Source organism: Phocoena phocoena, chromosome 10 (assembly GCF_963924675.1).
Source record: "Phocoena phocoena chromosome 10, mPhoPho1.1, whole genome shotgun sequence".
NCBI lineage: Eukaryota > Metazoa > Chordata > Mammalia > Artiodactyla > Phocoenidae > Phocoena > Phocoena phocoena.
Genome location: NC_089228.1, coordinates 20,219,276 through 20,241,115, shown reverse-complemented (window position 1 = coordinate 20,241,115; position 21,840 = coordinate 20,219,276). Strand labels below are relative to the sequence as shown.

The 21,840-nt window shown below is 38.1% G+C and overlaps 1 protein-coding gene across 1 annotated transcript in view; it reads right to left on the bottom strand.

Moving 5' to 3' along the window:
- Positions 1 to 21,840, bottom strand: part of MDFIC2 (MyoD family inhibitor domain containing 2) — a 98,553-nt gene that overhangs the window by 32,586 nt on the left and 44,127 nt on the right. Inside the window, exon 2 of the mRNA XM_065885892.1 lies at positions 10,326 to 10,364. Coding sequence (XP_065741964.1) covers positions 10,326 to 10,364 — 39 coding nt within the window. The remainder of the gene's footprint in view (positions 1 to 10,325; positions 10,365 to 21,840) is intronic.

The window sequence follows — 21,840 nt, the reverse complement described above, 5'->3', positions numbered from 1 at the left end:
GTTCAGGATTCTAGCTATTCTTATTTGACTACTTTCCATCACATTACCTGTAAACCAATTACAACCTTTTCCTTACACTATTTTTTCTGGGGCCAAAACTATAATATCAGTCTCTCTGAATTTTTCTGTGCCTCTTCTTGCCCGAGAGATGAGAACATTTCCAAAAAATGTGTGATTAAAAGGGCAAATGTTGTAAAGAAGGCAAGGATACTTCAGGATGGAAAACAAACTGCTGAGTTTGGTAATTCGGTGACAATTTGCTAGAGGAATTTCAATAGATGGGTGAAGCTAGAAGACAGATTAAAGTAGGATGAATGGGGGAAAACAGAAACAAGAAATTTAGAAAAATGGAACATATAGTACTCTCTCAGTAAGTAATAATAGCTAAATATTTCTAGAGGCTTTTGATGTGCCAGAAGATGTTCTAAGACTTTTCATGTGTAAGCTTATATGATCCTCACCAACCCTATGGGCTAAGGACTATTACTATCCACATTTTATATATGAGGAGGCTGAGGCACAGATAGGTAATATAAGTTATGAATTGTAATTGCAGATAGTGAATGGCAGCGCTGGGACTTATACTCAGGAAGTCTGGTTCCAGAAGAGAAGATGAGCTTTTAATTATCATGGTGCCCTGCCTATGATAAAGTAGACTTAATAGGCAAGAAATAACATTCTTAGTATGTATAATATAATAAGTAATATTGATAATACAGTGGTATTATAATGGTAATAGAATATGCAGTATACGTGAAATGCAAAGGAGAAACTTTAATATCAGTTTGAATAGGTCACCACAATTATTAGGATTCAGTGTGCAATGTTTTAATATCTGGCACTGAATCAGGTGCTAACAGTAGTCTTCACTACCCTTAAGTTTAAGAAGTTTTGTTATAAAGGAAGACATTTTTTAGAGGTGAATATTTATAGTAAGATGTAAAATAGACAATAATGCCAAAATACTGAAGAAAATGTAACACTATATATTTTCACAGTGAATGAATGGAAAAACCTTGATAAAAAATCTTGTAATCAAAGTTTAACTTGAAAAGTCACCCACCTTTAGCATAAGTATTTTTCTTGTATCTTAGAAGGAACTATTTGTCTTGTAATTATATTAGGCTGCCAAAAGAAAAGTTTCACTAATAGAGATTCAGAGATGGACTTTTTTTTTTTTTTTTTTTTTTTTTTAACATAGCTTGCAAGTTTGGGGAGAAGGCTCTTTGACAGGCTTGTTCTAAGTTGTCTTTTCTCTTCAAGTGACAGTATATGAATACATGAAGGAAAGAAAAATATTTCCAAAGTCAATTTACTGGAAACTGGTGCAACATTCAAGATTGTTTGCTTTTTAAAAGGTATGGTGTTAAATGTTGAAAATTGAAAAAAAAAAAGATTTTTATACTTTTATAAAGGTAAATATATTCCTTCCATTTATTTTTTTCATGACTCATTTTTTCTTTGATAGCAGTGAAGTTCCAGTTGTATTTTGGTTTTCTTTATTGACTAAGATGTACAGATGGATTTACCTCGAAATTCCTTAATTCATTCAGTGAATGGTATTGTCTGCTATGTGGTAGATACTATTATACTAGGGGAGGAGAAACTCAGATAAAAGACATAAGTCAGTTTTCAAATCACTTCCAAGGAGCAGACTCCGCTGAGGAGACACTGAGAATTCCATGTAACAAATGCTCTGACAGGGGTTACAGGGCTGCTGGTGAGGGGCACCCAGCTCAGTCTCCATCATAGAAGAGGTCTTCCCAGAGAAGGTGAATCAAGAGCGGAATCTGAGGAAGAGTAGGAAGAATACACATTTTCTTTTGTTAAAAAAAAGAAAAAGAAAAAAAAAAGAAAAAGAAGAAAAAAAAAGTAAAACTTTTTATGAAAAAAGAGTTCAGTTATCAGCATTCTGGTACATATGTGAGACAGGGAATCAGCAAGGAAGAGTGAGGAGGAATAGTCAGAGGGTAGAAGAAAAACCCAGAGGCAGCCACGGAAGGTGAGTGTATAAAAGAATTTAGTGGTCAACAGCGCCAGTGCGTCTAAGAAGGACATTATATATTCAGAAAGCTCCTAATTTGCATAAATTGGCATACGCAGTGCTTCAAATATGGCTAAGGAAACTACTCTCAATTATACTGACTTTAGCTAATAAAGATTTATGTTGGTGACAGAGACTGGCTGTCTACTGAGCCGAATCTTCTTCTTCTTTCTGGATACACAGTAAACGTACATTTTTTGGCCTCCTTGCATCTAGGTGGGATCATGTACATAGTTCTGTGCAAAGGAATGCGGGCAAAAATAATGTGCCTCACTTCCAGTTTATCCCCTAAAATACGCCCTGTGATTCTCCACATTTTGTTCTTTACTTCTTGGACAGAGATAAGCAAAGAATACAGTAGAAAACTCTGAGGGGGCTTCTAGGGATGGCAGAGCCACAAGAGAAAAAATGCTTGGCTCTCTGAGTCACCATGTGGTAGGAGACAACTGAGAAGTGTTTATCTGCATTGAACTTTGGGTGGCCACGAGTGAACGTTTATTAAGTTAGGCCATGGAAACTTGGGGGTTGTTTACAGCAGCTGCTGTTAATCAATCTGGTTAATAATGGGTTAATTTGGAATACAACTCATAAGTAATCAATAAATATGTTTCAGTAATTATTATAGAATAATAACGATTTACTATTTATAGGGTTACAGGATTGATACAAAATACAATATATTTATTACTTAATTTTCAACTATAAGGAATGTACTTAGTAGATACTGTAACAGTAGTACTATGTAGTTGTATAATAGTAGGTACTATTACTTCCCTCACACAGTAATGGTTAAGAAACTGAGAGTTGGAGACATTTTACTTAAGATCATAGAATTAACAATATCGTGGCCAGGATTTGAATCCATACTGTCAGATATGGGAGCTGTCCTCTTAACTGTATATTGTCTCCCATTGGTAGATACCGTAATACATGTTGAGCAACTAATATCACCTATTATTTCTTTCCTGAAGGGGAACATAGTTTAATGACACCCAGTTCCCTTTGTCCTGCAGAATAATGCAGAAGATCCATTTCTCCCTTAGGATGACAACAGAAATTCTTCTCACCAGTATGTCCCTTCATAAAAATATGTATTTATTTGTGGGCTAGTATCAAAATCTTTATTTTTGACCACTAGAACTATTATTTGGTTCTCAAAATCTCTGTCAACTTGTTACCGTTATGCAAATAATAGATGACTCATATATATATATTTTAAACTCTAGCCAAATGGATGTTTGAATGACAACAGAAATCTCTCTAGAAATTGGCTGATAGACGTTCTCTATTGATTATTTATTATTTATCTGGTTTCATTTAACGAAACAAACCTGAGCTGTGATCACAGCAAACTATAGTTTATAACTCGAGGATTCTAGTTTTGGGGTGAAAATCTCTTTTAAGTGGAGGTTTATCTATGGAACAATTCATCTTGCTTGAGTTTTAAAGACAGTGCTCCATGGTGAATCCAAGGGCCAAATGTATATTCAAATATAAGGATGCTGCAACGCCCACCACCTACCTGGCTTGTGTTACCATCCAAGAGGATCTGAACAAACAAAGGTCTTTATTAGAAAAGTGAACTTCACTTTGGAGAACAGTATGGAGGTTCCTTAAAAAACTAAAAATAGAACTACCATATGACCCAGCAATCCCACTACTGGGCATATATCCAGAGAAAACCATAATTCAAAAAGAGTCATGTACCACAATGTTCATTGCAGCTCTATTCACAATAGCCAGGACATGGAAGTAACCTAAGTGTCCATCAACAGATGAATGGATAAGGAAGATGTGACACATATATACAATGAAATATTACTCAGCCATAAAAAGAAACGAAATTGAGTTATTTGTAGTGAGGTGGATGGACCTAGAGTCTGTCATACAGAGTGAAGTAAGTCAGAAAGAGAAAAACAAATACTGTATGCTAACACATATATATGGAATCTAAAAAAAAAAAAGGTTCTGATGAACCTAGGGGCAGGACAGGAGTAAAGACGCAGACGTAGAGAATGGACTTGAGGACATGGCGAGGGGGAAGGGTAAGCTGGGACGAAGTGAGAGAGTGGCATGGACATATATACACTACCAAATGTAAAAGAGATAGCTAGTGGGAAGCAGCCGCATAGCACAGGGAGATCAGCTCGGTGCTTTGTGACCACCTAGAGGGGTGGGATAGGGACGGTGAGAGGGAGACACAAGAGGGAGGAGATATGGGGATATGTGTATATGTATAGCTGATTCACTTTGTTCTAAAGCAGAAACTAACACACCATTGTAAAGCAATTATACTCTAATAATTAAAGATGTTAAAAAGAATTGAGCATTGAGGATGAAATGTAAGATCTTTTTATTTCTTCACATTTCTGCTCTTATAAGAGTCATCTAAAGTGAGTATTTCTACAAGTCCCCATTCTGACCAGGGCATGTATTCTGGATAATGTCTCTATACATATATCTACTATATAGTTGTATAACTTACAATTGATTTAGCATTTATTTAAATGTAAGCAATAAAGTACTTTAAATTGTTATAGACAAAAGAAAATCAATAAGTAATCACCAAAGAAGAATATGTTCTACTCCGTGAAATAATATATTGTCTATAAAATGTATTTATGTTAGAAAAAAAACAAAGGTGAATTTCAATTTGAATAAAAAGACCACACCCTGATCACATTTTGCTCCTTTTCCCTGCTCTCCGGCAGCTGGATTGACACTTAGGAGGGACCAGCAGCCACCACGCACAGCAACACTGGTCCAATCCTGTCTTGCCATTGCTCTGCATTTGTAACTACTTTTCTTTTACCTTTCCTGACAAAACAGCCCTATTGTTATCAACTGTAAATGTATTAAAAGCTCACAAGGGCATTTTAGTAAGTGTATCACGCCTGAAAAATACTATTGCCTGACAGGTTCCCATTGGCAAGTGAAAAGAGGTTTTATTGAAGGAAACAGCAGTAGCAAACAGCGAGCAGTGCACAGGAAGGTAATTGTTCTTTTAATATTGGAGGCGCACGTTCACTTAAGACGAGGGCTCCTACCCGTGCCTCATCCACACCCAGAGGACCCGCCAGACAAGCAGCCCCGCAGCCTCTCTCTGGGATCAAGCTGTCAATGCAAACTTGCATTCTTTCCCTTTTTCTGAGCTAAGTAAGCTCTACCCCCAGAGCTCCCGATGCCTTCCTGAGTGAAAGCTCTGAAAGAGCTCCCTTCTAAATTGCATCACTCGCCCAGCGCTCTTCAAACTGACAGAACAAAAGAGCCAAATTCCAAAAGTCTGGTCTGAGTGACTTGTTAGTTGCGTTGGTTGATTACCTCTTAATGGGCTCTGAGAATGGGCTGTGGTCGTTTTGACGCTGCTTAAGGAAACCTTGCAGAGTTCTTTTCTACTTAGTTCCTAATTAAGGTCGATTTGCTTAATCAGCAAAACACACACTAAGCGGGGGGGGGGGGGGGGGGGGGGGGGAGACACGCCAGAAGGAAGTTCTTACTACCATCCCCCTCCCCTTCCAATCAGTGGCAATAAAATTACTTGGACCAGGAGTTACAAAAATAAATTCTCATTGGAAAGGACTAAACAGGACTGCTGTGATGTGTGATGTCTGTGTGTGTATCTTTTTCCCTTCCAGAACTGATGCAACACCAAATAATAGTGTTTCCTTGCCGGCTATTTAGCGCTGTGAGTTCCCAAAGCCTTATTGTCTGCTCCTTCCGCCTGCTTCCCACCCCCCACCCCCAGCCATTAATGAATACATTCAGCCAGCCGGGGTCACTTTATTATTCTGACACATTGAACTGGGGATGTGATTTCCAAGTTCTGAGGCTGACACTGGCAGGGTGAAACTTTCACCTCGAGGTTCCGCAACTGTATACTTGACACACTTGGAAGAATAAATATTGATCTCCTTTCCGAGGATGTGTGGTCATGTGAAATGTTAATGCTTTTAAACGGCTTTGGACATACAAAGCAGCTATTATTACCACTATTATTATAAGGTATAAAATCTCAGAGAGTATCTCATCTTTACCCTTTATCCTCATGATTAGTGCGTCTGTGTTGAGTGCCCGCTGTATTCACATCACTGCTCATGTGACTGGATACGATGATGACATTCACAGACAAAGACACTAATTTTGAGACGCCCCAATAAACAAGGTAAGGATTATTCTCAACAGTAATGTGTATACGTATTCCGTGGACTTCCAATGACGAATGTTTATTCCCTCACGGGGCCTCATTTATTGTTGGGTTGGGGATTTTCCATTTGTCCTCCCAGGATGATTCATTCTTTTGTATGGAAGGAAGGAAAAGGCCATTTAAAGTCATAATTGGCTATGGACGTTTGGGGCCCTAAAAAGGTTGGGGTCAATATCTAACCTTTGGTTTGGCAAAAGCACTTCTGGGAAAGTTTAGGTACTAAAAGTGAGATCCCCTCAAGCCTCTGTGTAGGAGATAGTCATAGTGAAACTACTCTGCATAAGAAAAGGTGAAATTTGTGGTTTGGGTGGTACTGGTGAAGCTTGACGGAAATAAGAGTGCAGCAAGATGGCAGGAGGCAAGGGCTCAGCATGGAATAAGGGCCAATGAGAAAGGCCAAGTGACATAGTTAACACTATGGCTGTCTAATAGCTAATTTTAAATTGCTTGCTGGCTGGTGTTTTGCTGATAAAGCCCTCCTCCCCATTGTTTTCTCAGTTCTGTAAAACTTTAGTAAAAATCGATTACCCACATAACCTATTGTTGATGGCATGAAGAATAAAGAGGTTGAAATCATATCCCCTGAAACCAGCTGAGGCCCCATGTAGATCTGAGATGTGAGAAGTATTTGCAGTGAGTGACTTGGGATTGCGTATGAGACGATTCCACCGTTCTCAAGGATTCTAGATACTTGAAGAGAGGGCTGGGCTGCCACCTGAGTTATACATTTGTTTTTCTATTAAGTTACTCATTCAACTAATGTTTATTGAGTATCCACTGTATGCCAGGGACTCTGATGCAGATTGATTGGGAATGCAAAAGAGAGTAGTACTGTTAAGACCCGTGCTTAGTACAGCTTATGGTCGTAAGTAATGGGACGCACGTGTATCTACTTTGCAGCAATTTGGAAATTTATAAGGATCCTTTGTCATCTCCCCACATACTAATGTTTCTATTTTCTTGCCCACTTCTTCCTTCCTTCCTTCCTTTATTTTAGGCAAATTCATTTCTTTATTGGATCCTAGTTTTTCAGATTTTACTCAAGTTGTTATCACATGTAACCTCCCCCCTAGTCACACCTCGCCAAGTCCTCTTTACAGCCTTGGATATCCTCAGCCTGAAGAAACCTCACATTTTTCTGATTTAATTGGACTGGAGTTCAGTCGAAGCATCAGTTTGTAACAACTGCCAAGATGATTCTAGTGTGTAGCCAGGGTCGAGAACCAATGTCTAGAAGTGTGCACATAAAATCTTATTGGTACAGTTTCCTATGATTGCATTTTGCAGCAGCATTTCTCAGTTCCTTTATATTTTCTTCTACCCCCTATCAGAGGAAAAGGGACCCTCCTCCTTTTAAAGATAACCTTCTGCCTCAGGAGTTTGCGTCTCCTTCTGTTTCTCCATCCATAGGAAGCATCTGTATTCACCATCATCCTCTTTCCGTTTTTTCACTCTCTCTACTGACTCCATCCTGCCTCTGCGCGCTTGCTTAGGTACACCATAGCCTGAAAATCCTTCTTAAGCTAATTTTTCCATCACCCAATTCCTCAGAGGAGTCCTTAACGCAAGCGATTTTACCATCTACTCATTCCTTAATCCTTCACAATTGACTTCCATCCCCACAGAAGTAAAACTGATCTTTCAAAGCCCATGCGGTAATACATGCTGGCTGCTTAATACATATTGGTTGAGTGACTAAATGAATGAATATATGACTTTCTAATCATCAAATCAGTGGTCTTGCATCAGTTTCCCTCCTCCTTGATAACATGGCTTAGCAGGCCCATGACTCTGTCCCTGTCTTCTTCAGCATAGAATGCTGTTGTTTTTTTTTTCTCTTTCTGTTCTCATGTTTCTTCTATGACCCCTTGGTTGGCCACTTGGCAGCATTACACAGGCTTATGAGTTGTGGTGGTAGATAAACTTGGCGTTCAAATCAAGTCCCTGCCACTTCATAGCTGTATGACTTGGGACACATTGCCCACCTCACTAAGCCTCATGTCTTCATCCATAGAGAGGAGATGGTAATAACATTGTTTTAAGGTTGATGTGATGCTTCAGTGCCATTGCAAAGTCACGAAGCGTTCAGTTAATGTTAGTGGGTGTTCTCATTCCAGTGGTTATAAGTCCCTCTGGGCAGTCACCATGCCATTTTTTCCACCGCTCTATTCTGTCCTCAAAACCTACAGTGTTTGGCTCAGGGTCCTTGAAAAAAATTAGTTGCGAATGAATGAGCCAGTGCATTGCTTCTCTTCTCTTAATGGATGATCCTTCTCAAAGCTTTGCCTTAGGCTCTCTTCACTCTTTCCCTTGCTGACCTCATTTATTCCCTGATGACCTTTTGACCTCATTCATTACTTCACTTCTCGTCTTCATGTAGATGACTGCCACATCTCACCTGAAATCCGACTCTGCTTGTTGTGATCTCCATATCCAGATGTGTTGTCTTTAAGACACTTTGCAAGCAAACATCCCTAAAGGCATTTCTTTGATATCTTAAAATCCCTCATACTCAGAAAAGAACTTGTCTTTCTTCTCTCTCCCTAACTCTTATTGTTCATTTATATATATTCATTATTATATATGTTCATTATATGTATTTCGAATAACCTCCTATATAAAATATATTTATTTAGGCTATATATTTGTTTAATTTATATATACATTTACACCTACAAAATATAAGTATTTATCTATGTAACGACCTCCAAAGAGTTCTACCTGCCTATTTGTTTATTGGCTTGAAGATAATCCCACCCACCTGCAAAATGTTATTCTTCCTAACGTCTCGCTCAGGGTATTGGCTCTCTACCCCACTGACAACCAAAAATAACAAGAACATTAATTTTTTAAAGTTCACACTCCTTATCCTGCCAGTGTTATTTGGGTCCTTATTTTGATCAAAAACTTCCTTCTATGTAAACAATATTTATTTATTAGACAAGCAACATGTAGATAAAATTTTATTGTGGAAAAAAAAAGAGCTTAAGTGATACGGAAGTGTAAAAGCAAAGGAAAATTCCCACCTCACTCCTGCTGCTTGCTTCATTCTTACTACTCTTTATGGAGGTTGTTCCTATTTTCTTTTTTTCTTTTTTTAACATCTTTATTGGGGTATAATTGCTTTACAATAGTGTGTTAGTTTCTGATTTATAACAAAGTGAATCAGCTATACATATACATGTGCTCCCATGTGTCTTCCCTCTTGCGTCTCCCAACCACCCACTCTCCCCCTCCCACCCCTCCAGGCTGTCCCAAAGCCCCAAACTAAGGTTGTTCCTATTTTCAGTTTGGGATAACTCATTTCTAGACCTTTTATCTACATTAACGAACATACGCATGTCTGATTTTTACTTAATGTAAATGGGCCGTACTGTATTTGTCAATGTGACGCTGGATTTTTTTTTTTCCCCTCATTAATGCGTCTTGCTCATTTAGCCCTGCCTCTTCCTGAAGAACTGGACCACAGTATTGCCTCCTACCGGAGAACCATGATGTATTTAGGCAGACTTTCATTGCTGAATGCTTAAAAGCTACCTTGCTATTTATTCCCCATTCTTCTGTGTCATCTTTTCACTAAGCGAGAAAGCACATTTCAACTTTTCTGTCTTGGCCTCTTTGTACATGCCTAACAGTGAAACTTCTACTTATGCCCCCAAACCCAGCTCAGATGTTAATTATACATGGAGTCCTCTTTGCAAATTCCAGCTTCAAGTGATATCTTTGAGAGATTCCTTGGTCCTTCGAGGACAGAGACTGAGGTTTTTGTCATCCCTCAAAGCTGAACATAGGCTCCTAAACATAGACTCTGAATCCATGTATTGTATAAATGAATACATGATTTTTAAACTTTTGTTGACCTAACATGTATGCAGAGATAGGGTATAAGCACCTTCAAGGTAAAAACTGATTGCAGTATGCCTTGAATAATGCAGATGTGTGATGATGTGTGTGCCAGTGCTGTGGCCACTATACTGTGGATGTAGACAAAGATGGAGTCCTTCCCTTATCATATTGCACCAAAAGTACCCATTAGCCAGTATAGGAAGCTATTACAAAGAAATAAAATGAACCTACCAGGGTCTTCCAGAGGATTTTGAATTGAGCTGGATGGTCCTAAAAGAAGGGAAATTAAAAATAATTATTTGAGTGGATATCCATTTTTTTGCCTTTCCAGGATCCCTTTACTCCCCTTTTCAGGAAAGAGAAACCCACTTTCCAACGGAGGACCTATTCCATGTAGCTTGAGTGGAATGGTCTTGTCTATCAGTGTTCCATGTACAGAGACATGGTAACCCATGTCCTCTGTTTCCCAGCCATAGAGGTTTGTTGTGGGATGGCTCTAAGAACCAGGCAGTACCAATCAGGTTGCTCCCTGAGACTTGAGATTAGCCTGCTGGAAGTGAGGGTTCTCTCCTCCTTTGTGGGGTAGAAAGATAATGTAGGCTTGTGACTGACAGAAGCCATCTTTCCTGCCTTGTGTAAAAAGCCTGAGAATAAAGCCAAAACAGGGAGCCAAACAGCCAAGAAAAAGTAAAGGCAAGGTGCTGAATTCCTCATTTGGGTCCCTGGATTCACTTACATCTGAAGCTCATCTACTCCTGGACATCCTAGATACGGGAATCTACAAATTCCCTTTACCTATGCTAGTTGGCTTTCTGTGTTCTATAATGGAAAGAGGCCCACGACATTATATAGGAGGCTTTATTCATTTTAAATATTTCTTCTGACTGTTGTTTCCTTCCCATCTCTCTTTAGAGGATGTATGCTGATGAAATTCTCTAAATTCAGTTGTTTAATCTCTGCTTTCTAACTCGCAAAACGTTCACAGAGTAGAAATGTTAAATTATGTGGAGGTATGCCAAAAATGACCTACGAAAATGGATTAAAATTGGAGGCTGGATCTTATGCTAAAATAACTGGTAAGAAATAAACTGAGGTGTGGTTTCTGCTAACCTGGTCTTTCAGTCAGTTCTGTTCAATTTATATGAGTGAGAAGAGGGGACAAAAATTTATGTGTATTGTTTCTACTCAATTTCTTTCATGAAATTTACCCCTTTCATGTAGATATTGTGATCCTGACTTGGAAGATTTTTTTAAAATCCAGATGATTTTCAGAGTTTCATTCTTCTCCAATGTCACTAGTTAGTTAGGCATGGTCGATTTAAGGTTAGGATCCAGTTGGGTCTGACCTCTGAGCCCTCCCTCTCCACCATCGGGAATGCCGTACAATTAGGAAGAATGTTGACCCTTTGATCTCAAAGCATATTTCCAACAAGTCAACTGCTTTGACATTCATAGCTTGGCATTATTGTTTTCAGGAAAATTATGTTCTGGGGAGGAGTGTATTGCTATATAGGGAGTTTGAGATTTGAATTTGGAGACATGAATTCTAGTCTTGTGATTTGTTTCCAGTAAAGAGCTCTGGGATTATGCAACTCAATCTTTTTAGATCTTAGTTTCCTCCTCTGTCAAATAAAAGATATGAGGACTGATCATCTCTCAAGTCTATCCTAGTCCACTTGTACTGGTAAGCGCTTTCCAGAACCCTGTACCTCCAATAGGAGAGATGGTAACACCTTGTGTTATGATTATATGCTATATGCAGTGATGTCTTGTTTAGTTCAGTATTTCCCAGCAATGAGCCCAGTGTATGGCAAATAATAGATGATCAATAAATATCTGTTGAATAAATAAATGAGGGAAGGAAGTCTATTTGTGTACAGAATACTACTTTTTATATATTTTTTTCAACTGACCAAAGGAGTGATCTTTGAAATTGCAGAAAATACCTCTAATTTTGCTGGTGAGAAGTAAAAATAAGCTAATGGTAGATTTGAGTACTACAACGTTCGATCCATCACTGTGGATTTTAAAGAGGACTTTCCTTTAATTCAAAGCTCAACATAAGCAAAGAGTTAACTGAAATTTTTCAAATGGAGACGTACTTTAAAGTATAGAATGGTCATTTTAGGTGGCCATTGTAATTCAGCTTTTAAGGCTTGGTAACTGAGCCATCTTGGTGAACCTTCTGTGTGAGTGAAGTTTTCCTTAATCGGCTTTTCCTATATTATTTCATCCTGGGAAAGAAAAGCAGTAGCTGAGCCAGAAACAAGCAGGATAACAAAAAAAGGAGTCTGTGGCCAAAGCAACAGAATTACTTTTCTTTTCTTTTCTCTCTCTCTCTCTCTCTTTTTTTTCCTTTCACTTGTGTTTATAAAGGAGAAGTAAGAAACATAATTTTTTGTCTTTGTTTAGACATTGGACAATACAAATCACAAGAACATTTATTTTTGGCATCCTATTTTTTAGGTGTTCTTTGGGATTTGGACCCTACTTTAAAAATATGTGTTTCCTAGCCCTTCTTACTGTGAAACTCCTTGGCAATGTAAACAGATGCACTGGTTGGCTTTTAATTCTGACACCAGACTGTCTGAAATAATAGCTCTAAGAAAGTGTGAATTCTTCATTCCTCAGTCTTTAATTATAAGTACTTAATTTGTTTCTCTTTCTACTGCTGACTATCATACCAATCTGGTTTATTTTTTATCTGGCTAAACATGGTACACCTTAGAAGCCCCTCATTTTGAAAAGTTTATTCTGCATGGGAAGACAAAAACAAGCTAAAAGTTTGAGTTATTTTCATATTCCAGGTCACATCACTGTGACAACTAAGATGTTAAGTGGTGTTCTAAAATTTTGAGTAATATAGGCCTTTAAGATGACAGAATTAGGAACTTGATAAGCAGTTTGAAAACACTGAATGTTTCTCATAAAAATTGACTCATCATTTGAAAAATGAGCCAAGTTAATAGCTAACTCATCTTGACCTTTCACAGTCAAAGATATTCTTCATTTTTGTGTCCACCATTTTTTACATCTTATAACCAATTTGCCGTCACATCATTTTTAGCCATGGGACTGACTGTGGTGATACTGACTTCTGTAATTAGATGAGGTACCATATATGGCACATTAGCCAAAAAAGTCATCAGTTGCTGGAAGTGGGAACATTTTTGAAGAATTGCTAGGTCTGAGCTTTCTGAATATTGTCATATTTCCACTTTTAAAAGTTCACTGTGTTGAGATGTGTTTTTATTTTTCTAAGGGCAAAAATAAGATCAAAGAAAGACAGATCCTTGCTGGAACTCATGATAAACATAATGAAGAAAGTCTTACGTTGTTCCTCCAGTTGGTTTCTTTCCAAGTTTATCTCTATATATGCATTTACATTTTGAGATACTTTCATCATTTATTTTGGAGCCTAATACTAAAGATGTTAAATCTCCTTTGTAAATATGATGGAAAGAATGATTATGGTTAAAATGTAATGTGCTTTAATTTAGGTTAGGAATTGTCAAGCCATTATTATTATTATGTCACTTTCATTCTCGTAACAATCCTGTAAGCTATTATTATTACTATCCTCATTTTAGAGGTGAGGAAACTGAGATTTTATCCAAGTTCACAGAGCCAGGAAGCTGTGGAAGCAGGGATTTGAACCCAGGAAGGGTTCCTGCTTCTGCTAGACTTTACTACTATTAATTTACCTAATGTTTTACACACATGGCCCCATTTAATCCTTCCCCAAAACCATTAATATAAGGACTATTATACACCCATTTTATGGATGGAGAAAGTGAAACTCTGATAACAGAATTTGCTCAGTCACTCAGTTTGCCCATCTCACTAAGTAGGCGAGATCAGCTTGGAAGTGAGGTCTGCCTGATTGCAGTAAGCCTGTGCTCAAAACCTTTATTCTAAGTTGCATAATAACGTTTATCTAGGGCTTCAGAGTTTACTCTCTAAATCTAGTAGAAAGCACCACAAAATTCTTTGGTGTGCAGTGATTGAGGTAAACTATTTTAGGTGCCAGAAAGACTTTAAGATAAAGGTAAGGGCCAGTGAAGTAACTGCTGTTTTTGATTTTTTTTTTTTTAACAGTGATGAAAAGGAGTCTTGGGGGATACGTATTTCCGGTGGTAAAAGCAGAGGCTGGGGATTTGGGCTCCTGGGTTATCTTCCTAATTCCCTTTCACATGACACATCATCTAATTCATTTGCCTCCAATTTATCTCCCCTAAAATCAAGTTGGTCATGATAACATCTCTTCAGGAACTGTGGGAAAAAATGATGGTGACGTTCTCTTGACCTTTTTGCGAAAAATGCAACCACTCTTTTGTCCATTTTTTACTTTTTTCCCATGAGTCAAAAATTTGTTTATGTGGAATTAGAGTTTTGAGAATATGAAGTCTCAGTGGCCATTGGGTTCATGACCATGCTTTAGGGCAATAGCTCGCACAGCCATGATAGCTTCTAAGTTGTTTCCTGTTTCCCTTGGTCTTACTGCAATCCTTGCCAAAGCTTCCCTTCTCCTCTGCTGCATTAGTAATGCAAAATGAAATTCATTGTGCCCATTATATCTGTTAAATGGTTTCCATTTTAACTTGAGAAAAATGTATTGACGTTCATGTGTTTGGCATGGAAAGTGTGTGTATCTATCGAAGATAGCAACTTGTCTGTTGGAATTACAGTGCATTATGTATAATGCTGCTTTTAGCTGTGCATGTACATTTCCTGGAATCTTATTGTGTCAGAGCTTGGAAAGTTTACACAAGCATTGGTAATCTAATTTTTGTCTGGTGGGTGGCTGTGGAAATATGGAGTATTTAAAAAAGCAAATGTCTTGGCCATCTGTGCCAGGCAGGGGTGTCTAGTCAGGTGGGGTAAAAGCACTCATCAAAAAAAGGTTTTAAAAATATTGCCCCAGGTCTAACCTAAATATTAATTTCCCAAGAGCAGAAAGATGTAACAGTTACTGTAACATGGTTTTGAGCATATTTCTGGTTATTCTTTTTAGGCGTTCTAAATTGTAAGGTGGAGGAATCTGTTTTATCTTCCTCCTGCCTCTTAACAATAATCCTTCTCTAGACTATATTGTTTCCTATGTCTTTTGTCTTCTGCAGACATGAGTCTTTGGCTCATGAACATCTTGTTAAGGTCTGTTGAGGATTAGGGGCTGTGATACAATTTTCTCGCGGAGTCTTTTGATTGGAGATTTTTCAGTTGGTTTCTCTTGGAGGTCTTTGAAATGTCTTCTCTCAAGCCATGATTTTCATTTTTCTTTGTTCTCCTCAAAATTGGGGTTGTATTTTGCTCCACTGTTCCTGGGGTCTAGGTAAATGAATTGTATTATTTAATAGGCGAGTGTGAAATCCTGTGTGCAGTCGCTGGACTGCTCTCTGCCTCTCAGAGTTGCTAAAATCCTGCTCACTGCCCTGCTGCTGTACTGTGATGTAGTTTTTGTTTTTTAGCGTTACGTGTATTTCAGTCAGCCATCGAAAGCCGGGTTTCTTAACTTCAGCACTATTGTCATTTGGGGTGGGTAGCTCTTTGTCGTGGAGGGTGTCTGTGCACAGTGTGGTGTGTAGCAGCGTAGCTGGCCTCTACTCACCAGGTGATAGTAACACCTTCCCCCAATGCCTGCAGGTATTTCTGATGTCCCCTGGGGGGCGTGAAATCACCCCATTTGAGAATCACTGATCTAAAGCAAGGTTGAAAGACAAGGCTGGCGTGATGTAAAGGAATTTCCATAAAAAGCACTGAACTCAGGCAACGCAGTGACAATGCTGAGAGAGCTTTGTGTCTTGGAGGATATGTGGAGAAACTGTATCACACATCCCTGGAGAAAATACTGTAATAATTGTCTATAGTTTCTTAGACTGAGTAACAGAGGAGGTAAGGGTCACCTTTTAAACTGCTTTGCTTCTGATCTGCTAATTATCTCCTCACCCTGTGATGCCTTTTATCTCCTCTCTAAGCAACTTGACTCACACAAGGAAGATTCTAATTCTTTGCAGATTTTCACCTTAACTACTTTTCTACCCTAACCTCCCTGCTCTTCTGTTTCCCCCACTGGTTTTCTTTGGCTCCAGTGGGAACATGGTGCCCATTTATTTCTTTAATCCACTTCACCACCTAATAGTACATTCTCTTCTCAGGATGAATTTTAACAAGATGCTTTTTACTCCATAATACACTCCAGTAAAGAACTAATGTTTACCACAATGAGTATCCTCTATTCCAACTGAAAAGCGGAGATGCCGCCGACCACTGCCGTTGTTCACTTTTTTCTCCCGTTTAACTTTTTCTCAGTGCCGCTTTGAGTGAGTTACATCTGTTATATTTAATGGCAATCTCATGGGCTTGTCCAAAGGGCATCTATTTGCTACTGAAATAGCACTGAAGATAACATGCGAACGAATGAAGTCATCAGATGTATCTGATGATAATATGGAGGTTATTTTTTTATTTTTTTAAATGCTGTGAAAGCTGTGGAGGGATGCTAACAAATCTATTTGATCAATATATGGGATGTGAAAAAGAAGAGGAGACAAGATTGACTGATGAATAAAATGAAACTGACACAAACAGGCTGACAGCCAGCTGTAAGTCTCTTTAGGGCAAATGCAATTAACTTAGAATAATAGACTCAAATTTGATGGTTAGAAATGCATTTTTATTAACAATCACAGGCTGAATCATTATGCTCTTATGAATAAAATGGTACTTACATTTCGTGCATGTGTGTGCATGCATATATAAATATATATACATATGTCTCTCTACGTATATATCCGTGCCTCTCACATTCCTATGTGCTCTGCTTACAATTTGGGTGGAAAAGTTGATTTTTAGAATAATGTACTTTAAAAAGGAAATTCATTCATAAATTGTCTCCGGGACTATAAATTCTGAATATTCTCCCAAATTACATATATAAAAATCATGCTACTTATCTGGTGCTATTAGACATAAAGCCAGTGAGCCCTGGTCCCAGAACTGCTGGTCCTTTGGGGATTTGGAATTGCAATCAGGGATTTACAGATTTCATTTTGAAGAGGAGAAGTCATTACTAGAAACCTAAGCTCATTTCCTCTCCTTTAATAGCTATTTTAAATCATTCATTTAGAAAATACATTAACTATTTAGGGTACTTGCAATGCGTTTCTCTTGGCATTGTCTGCATTTTTTAAAGAGTTTTTTTTTTCTAAAATTATTTCAAAAAAAGATGAGAATTAGAAGAAAAAGACCAGATGACTTTTGGGTGATATAAAATTACTTTTGCATAATATTTCCCTCTCTCATTGCCTAAGAGGAAACAACTTTAACAAAATATTAGAATATTATAAGCAAACTTTTTAATGCCATAGAGATGAAAAAAAGGTGTGTGATCCTTGGAAACTTACAAACTGGATTTTAAATATGGTTAAGGAATGGCATATGGTTGATGGCCTCTTTAAATGAACTTGTTAATTTAAATCAAAAGCAGCTTTAATTCTGTACTACTTGCTTAATATTGATTCCCACCTTAACTAGGAAGTGGATAAAAACGGATATGAGATTACAGGAAAAAATAAGGGACCTTAATTTCTACAAAGAATTCAGAATGTGGAGTCTTGCATAACCCTGCAAACTCCTTTAGATACATATTTTTCAAATGCAAAATAAAGCTCCCTGAGTTATGTAATTGCTATTCTTCAAAAGGACATCATGAAGGTTGACAATTTAAAATGTACTCTTCCTGTCACCATCCAATTTTGTAAAATGTCTGCTGATGGTGTAAAAAACAATCTCTGCAGAAGAGGGCTGCCACTGCCAGTTTAGGACACTGGCTTTGTTATTAGCGTAGGCATATTAGATCATCCTCTTGCTCTTCCTGCCTGCTTTGTTCTTTTGATATGGCAGGGAACTGAAATTGACAACAGCCTACATTTATATAACAATAACTTGCATTGTTAAATATATATGTGTAGATAGACAGATAGAGAGTTCTTTTATTCCCCAAAGATATCAAAGTTCACTACACACCATGAAGAAAACCACAGAAATATGCAGATGCTTCTGGGGTGAACCATGGCAACTATTTAAAAGCATAGAGTATTGACAGCCTCAAGATTCTGGAATAGTTCATAGTCTTTTTTAATTTCGGCTATTTTTACCCCTTTAGAAAATTTCTGTTTTCTTCAGGAGAAGAGAAGGATAAAGGTCACATTTTGTTACTTGTGTGACAAACCAGAAATAGTTTAGGAAAGTGAGCTGGGAACTCAGCTGTCCAAGCCTGCAGGCTTGAGAAACAATGTTGTGGTAAACACAAGGCCGAGGAGACTGCTTTGTATCTCAGTCACTGTGTGATCCACTGCGTTCGTTAAGACCGCATACAGTGCACTCAAAGTGGGGAGTCTGAAGATTGGATGGGCACCCCTATAAATAGGGTTACCATGTTAAATTAAAAAATACCAAATAAAAATACAGGATGGCCAGTGAAATTTGCATTTCTGGTAGATGATGCAAAAATTTTAGGAGAAGGAGGTCCCACGCAATATGTGGGACATACTTAATACTCAAATCGTATGCATCATTTAGCTGAAATTTAAATTTAACTAGGCATCCTGCATTTAATCTGGCTATCTTCACCATAAAAGCAAGGCTTCGTGTACTGTTTAGAAAGCAGATTATAATTGGGCAAAGAAGGTTTTAGAGAAAAGCCGGTAGAACTTTAACTTTTTCTTATCCTTACAACAGCCTTACCATCTTAAAGATTGTAAATCTCTTTCCTCCTCACAGAATAGTAATGCACAATATTATGTTGAGACATGACTCTCCGCTCAAAAATTTATAATTGTAGGTCCTGGGCAGAATATTCTTGAACAGTGTAAGGCTTAGGTCCTATCATAATAATTGGTGTCTGTCTGTCTCCCTAACTGCCATAAAGGATAGATAATTTTTTTAAAATGTGTTTTCCTGGGTACCAAATATGGAGCCAAGCAAATCGTAGGAGTTTAATCCACACTGCTTGAATGAATTTATTCCCTCACCATTGAATTGATTTTCTCTTTCCTTCTAATTTTTTGTCATTTCCCTCCTTTTTCCGACATAATGATAATATTTCCTCTATAGTTGAATTTCCATTTTGAGATATCCTTTAGCCTGCATAGGGTGAAATGTCATACCATCTTAGCAGTAGGGTATAGGCAATATTTCTTACAAGGATGGAACTAGATTAGATCTGGAAGGTTGAGGGTGACTTTCATGGTGATGGGAGACTTAGTGAAGTAATTTTTTAAGGCCACCAGGAAAGTTGTATTATAGAAACATTTAAGTTCAGATATTCAACTATACTCTTGGGCACTTCGTACGTATTCTTTATTACGAAAAGTATATTATCTGTTGTGTGAATGAATGAAGAATTTTCTTAGAGGACTTTTTTTTTTTTTTTGATGTGGACCATTTTTAAAGTCTTTATTGAACTTGTTACAATATCGCTTCTGTTTTATGTGTTTTGTTTTTTTGGCCACAAGGCATCTTAGCTCCTCGACCAGGGATGGAACCCACACCCCCTGCATCGGAAAGCAAAGGCTTAACCACTGGACCTCCAGGGAAGTTCCTCTTAGGGGACTTTAAGTATATAGAATTTTTATCTTAGGCACTGTACCAAGTTCTGAACCACAGACCCAAGCAGCAACTCCATTGTATTAGAATTTTGATATATAACATTATGTCTCTTAAAACTCAGAATTTTGTGACTCTTTAATAGCAAAAGGTAAATCTTTTTATCCCCATCATCATTATCATTGGTTTTGTTCCTATTGTATACACGCTATGGGCTCTTGCCAAGGAAGTATAAAGTGAAAGAAGTGTGGGGTGAGGGAAGCAAGAAGTAGAATGAGTTAGAGCCTTAAGAAAGATTCAAGGTCACAAGCATGCAAAATGGAATTATGGTCATCAAGAAAACAGAAACTGGAAGTTCAACAAGAACAAAAATAACATCAACATTTTTTTTCTTAAATGTAAGTTTCCATCTCTTTTCTGTGATAAAGAGATGCTTACTCGTCTTTTAGATTAGGTTAGACATTACATTAACAAATAAAGTAGAATTTTCAGTTAACTTCTTCAAAATAAAAGTCCAAACAAGCCAGTTTAATCCATCTTTATACTATCTGAAGGGTAGGGAGGAGAGTGCTAGAGGACATAGGCTAACATTTACTAACATCTACTGCATGCAGGCACTGTGCCAGGCAGTGGGAATGCTAAACCATAATCTCTGACCTCAGGACTCTTTAACTCGTGATCTAGTGGCAGAGATACCCAAGGAAGTGAATGATTGCAGTGTACCGTAATTAAGTGCTATAAAGACAGAGTATATTGTCCAGACATGGTCCCGTGTAGAATCTTATCAACCTTCTAAAGCAATTGCAGGAATGTCTTCACTGGGGAGATAATGCTTGAGATGGGTTCTGAAGAATTACCACCTGGCCAAAAAAAGTGAAAAGACATTTTATGTAGAGGGCACAACAGTTGCCAAAGTGTTGAGTCTGAAGCAGCATTAGAAGCAGACTGGTTTCACTGGAGTATAGAAGTAATTCCAGGAAATGAGACTTAAGAAATAGGCATAGCTCAGAACTTGGAGGCCCCATAAAGTTTAATATGGTCAAATTTAGAAAGAGAATGCTGGCCGCAGGTTGGAAGAGACAAGGTTAGGTTAGAAGAGCAGTGTTTGAGCTCTTGCAGTCAGTAGTTCAGGTGAGAGGTAATGAAGGCTTAAACAAGATGTCAGTTTCTAACTGGAGGTGCACAAGATGTAAGAAGCCAAAGAACTAAACATTCTGAGGAGTGGAGATAACCCTGCTCAGCATCAAACAGGATGACATTGAGGAGGCTGCCGTATGTGATAAGTTTGCTGATGGGGGCCTATGTGACTCAGAGGAAACGATACCAAGAGAAGGAAAGTGAGTCTCCTTTGTTGATGGTAAAATCGGTCACCTTTAAAGGAAATGGGATAGGTAGCTTCACATGCATTATTCTAAGTGACAGCTTCACAGCCATCTTTCCCCCCCCCGCCCCCCCCCCCCCGGAGTTTTATCCCATTTGGCTGAAGAAGAACCTGAAGGTCAGAGATGTTAGATGTAATATTGTAAACTCACAGAGCTAGGAAATGATGGTGTGGAGCTCCCTGCTCAAGTCCATCCAATCACAAAGTCCCTGATCTCTCCTTTCAATTGCACAGGCTCGGGTTCACTTCAGAGTGATGCGCGTGTTTGGACCACGTTGAACAAGCATTTAATTCCACATCAGAGACACTTTAAGTAATCTCTGCAGGAGTTTGAAGTGCTTTCAAGAGGTTTGTGTCTCTACTATTTCCTAACCAGTTTGAGAGGCCAGAAATGGATTCATTCATTCTTTCACTCAATATTTATTGAGTGCCTTCTTTCTTATTTTAAGTCATAATTCGGAGCTACCTCAGGTTTTAGTGTCTAAGGGAAGGAACTGCTCATACTGTGCAAATATGAGCATTGGTTTGGATACAGTTGAGGAGATGCCGCCATTGTTGTGACCCCCAAGTTCCAGGAGAAAAGGGAACAGAAAATAATTACGTTTCACATTTTCCCTTCGTATCTTTCTTTTTGGATGAATCATCCTTTTCCCCTCCCTCTTTCATGACTGCCCCTTTAGGTCTTAGTGAAATTTTCCCTAAAATATAGTATTGTAGGTGCCCCTGCTGTGAAAATGTAAAGAAATGTAGTGTTTTTGG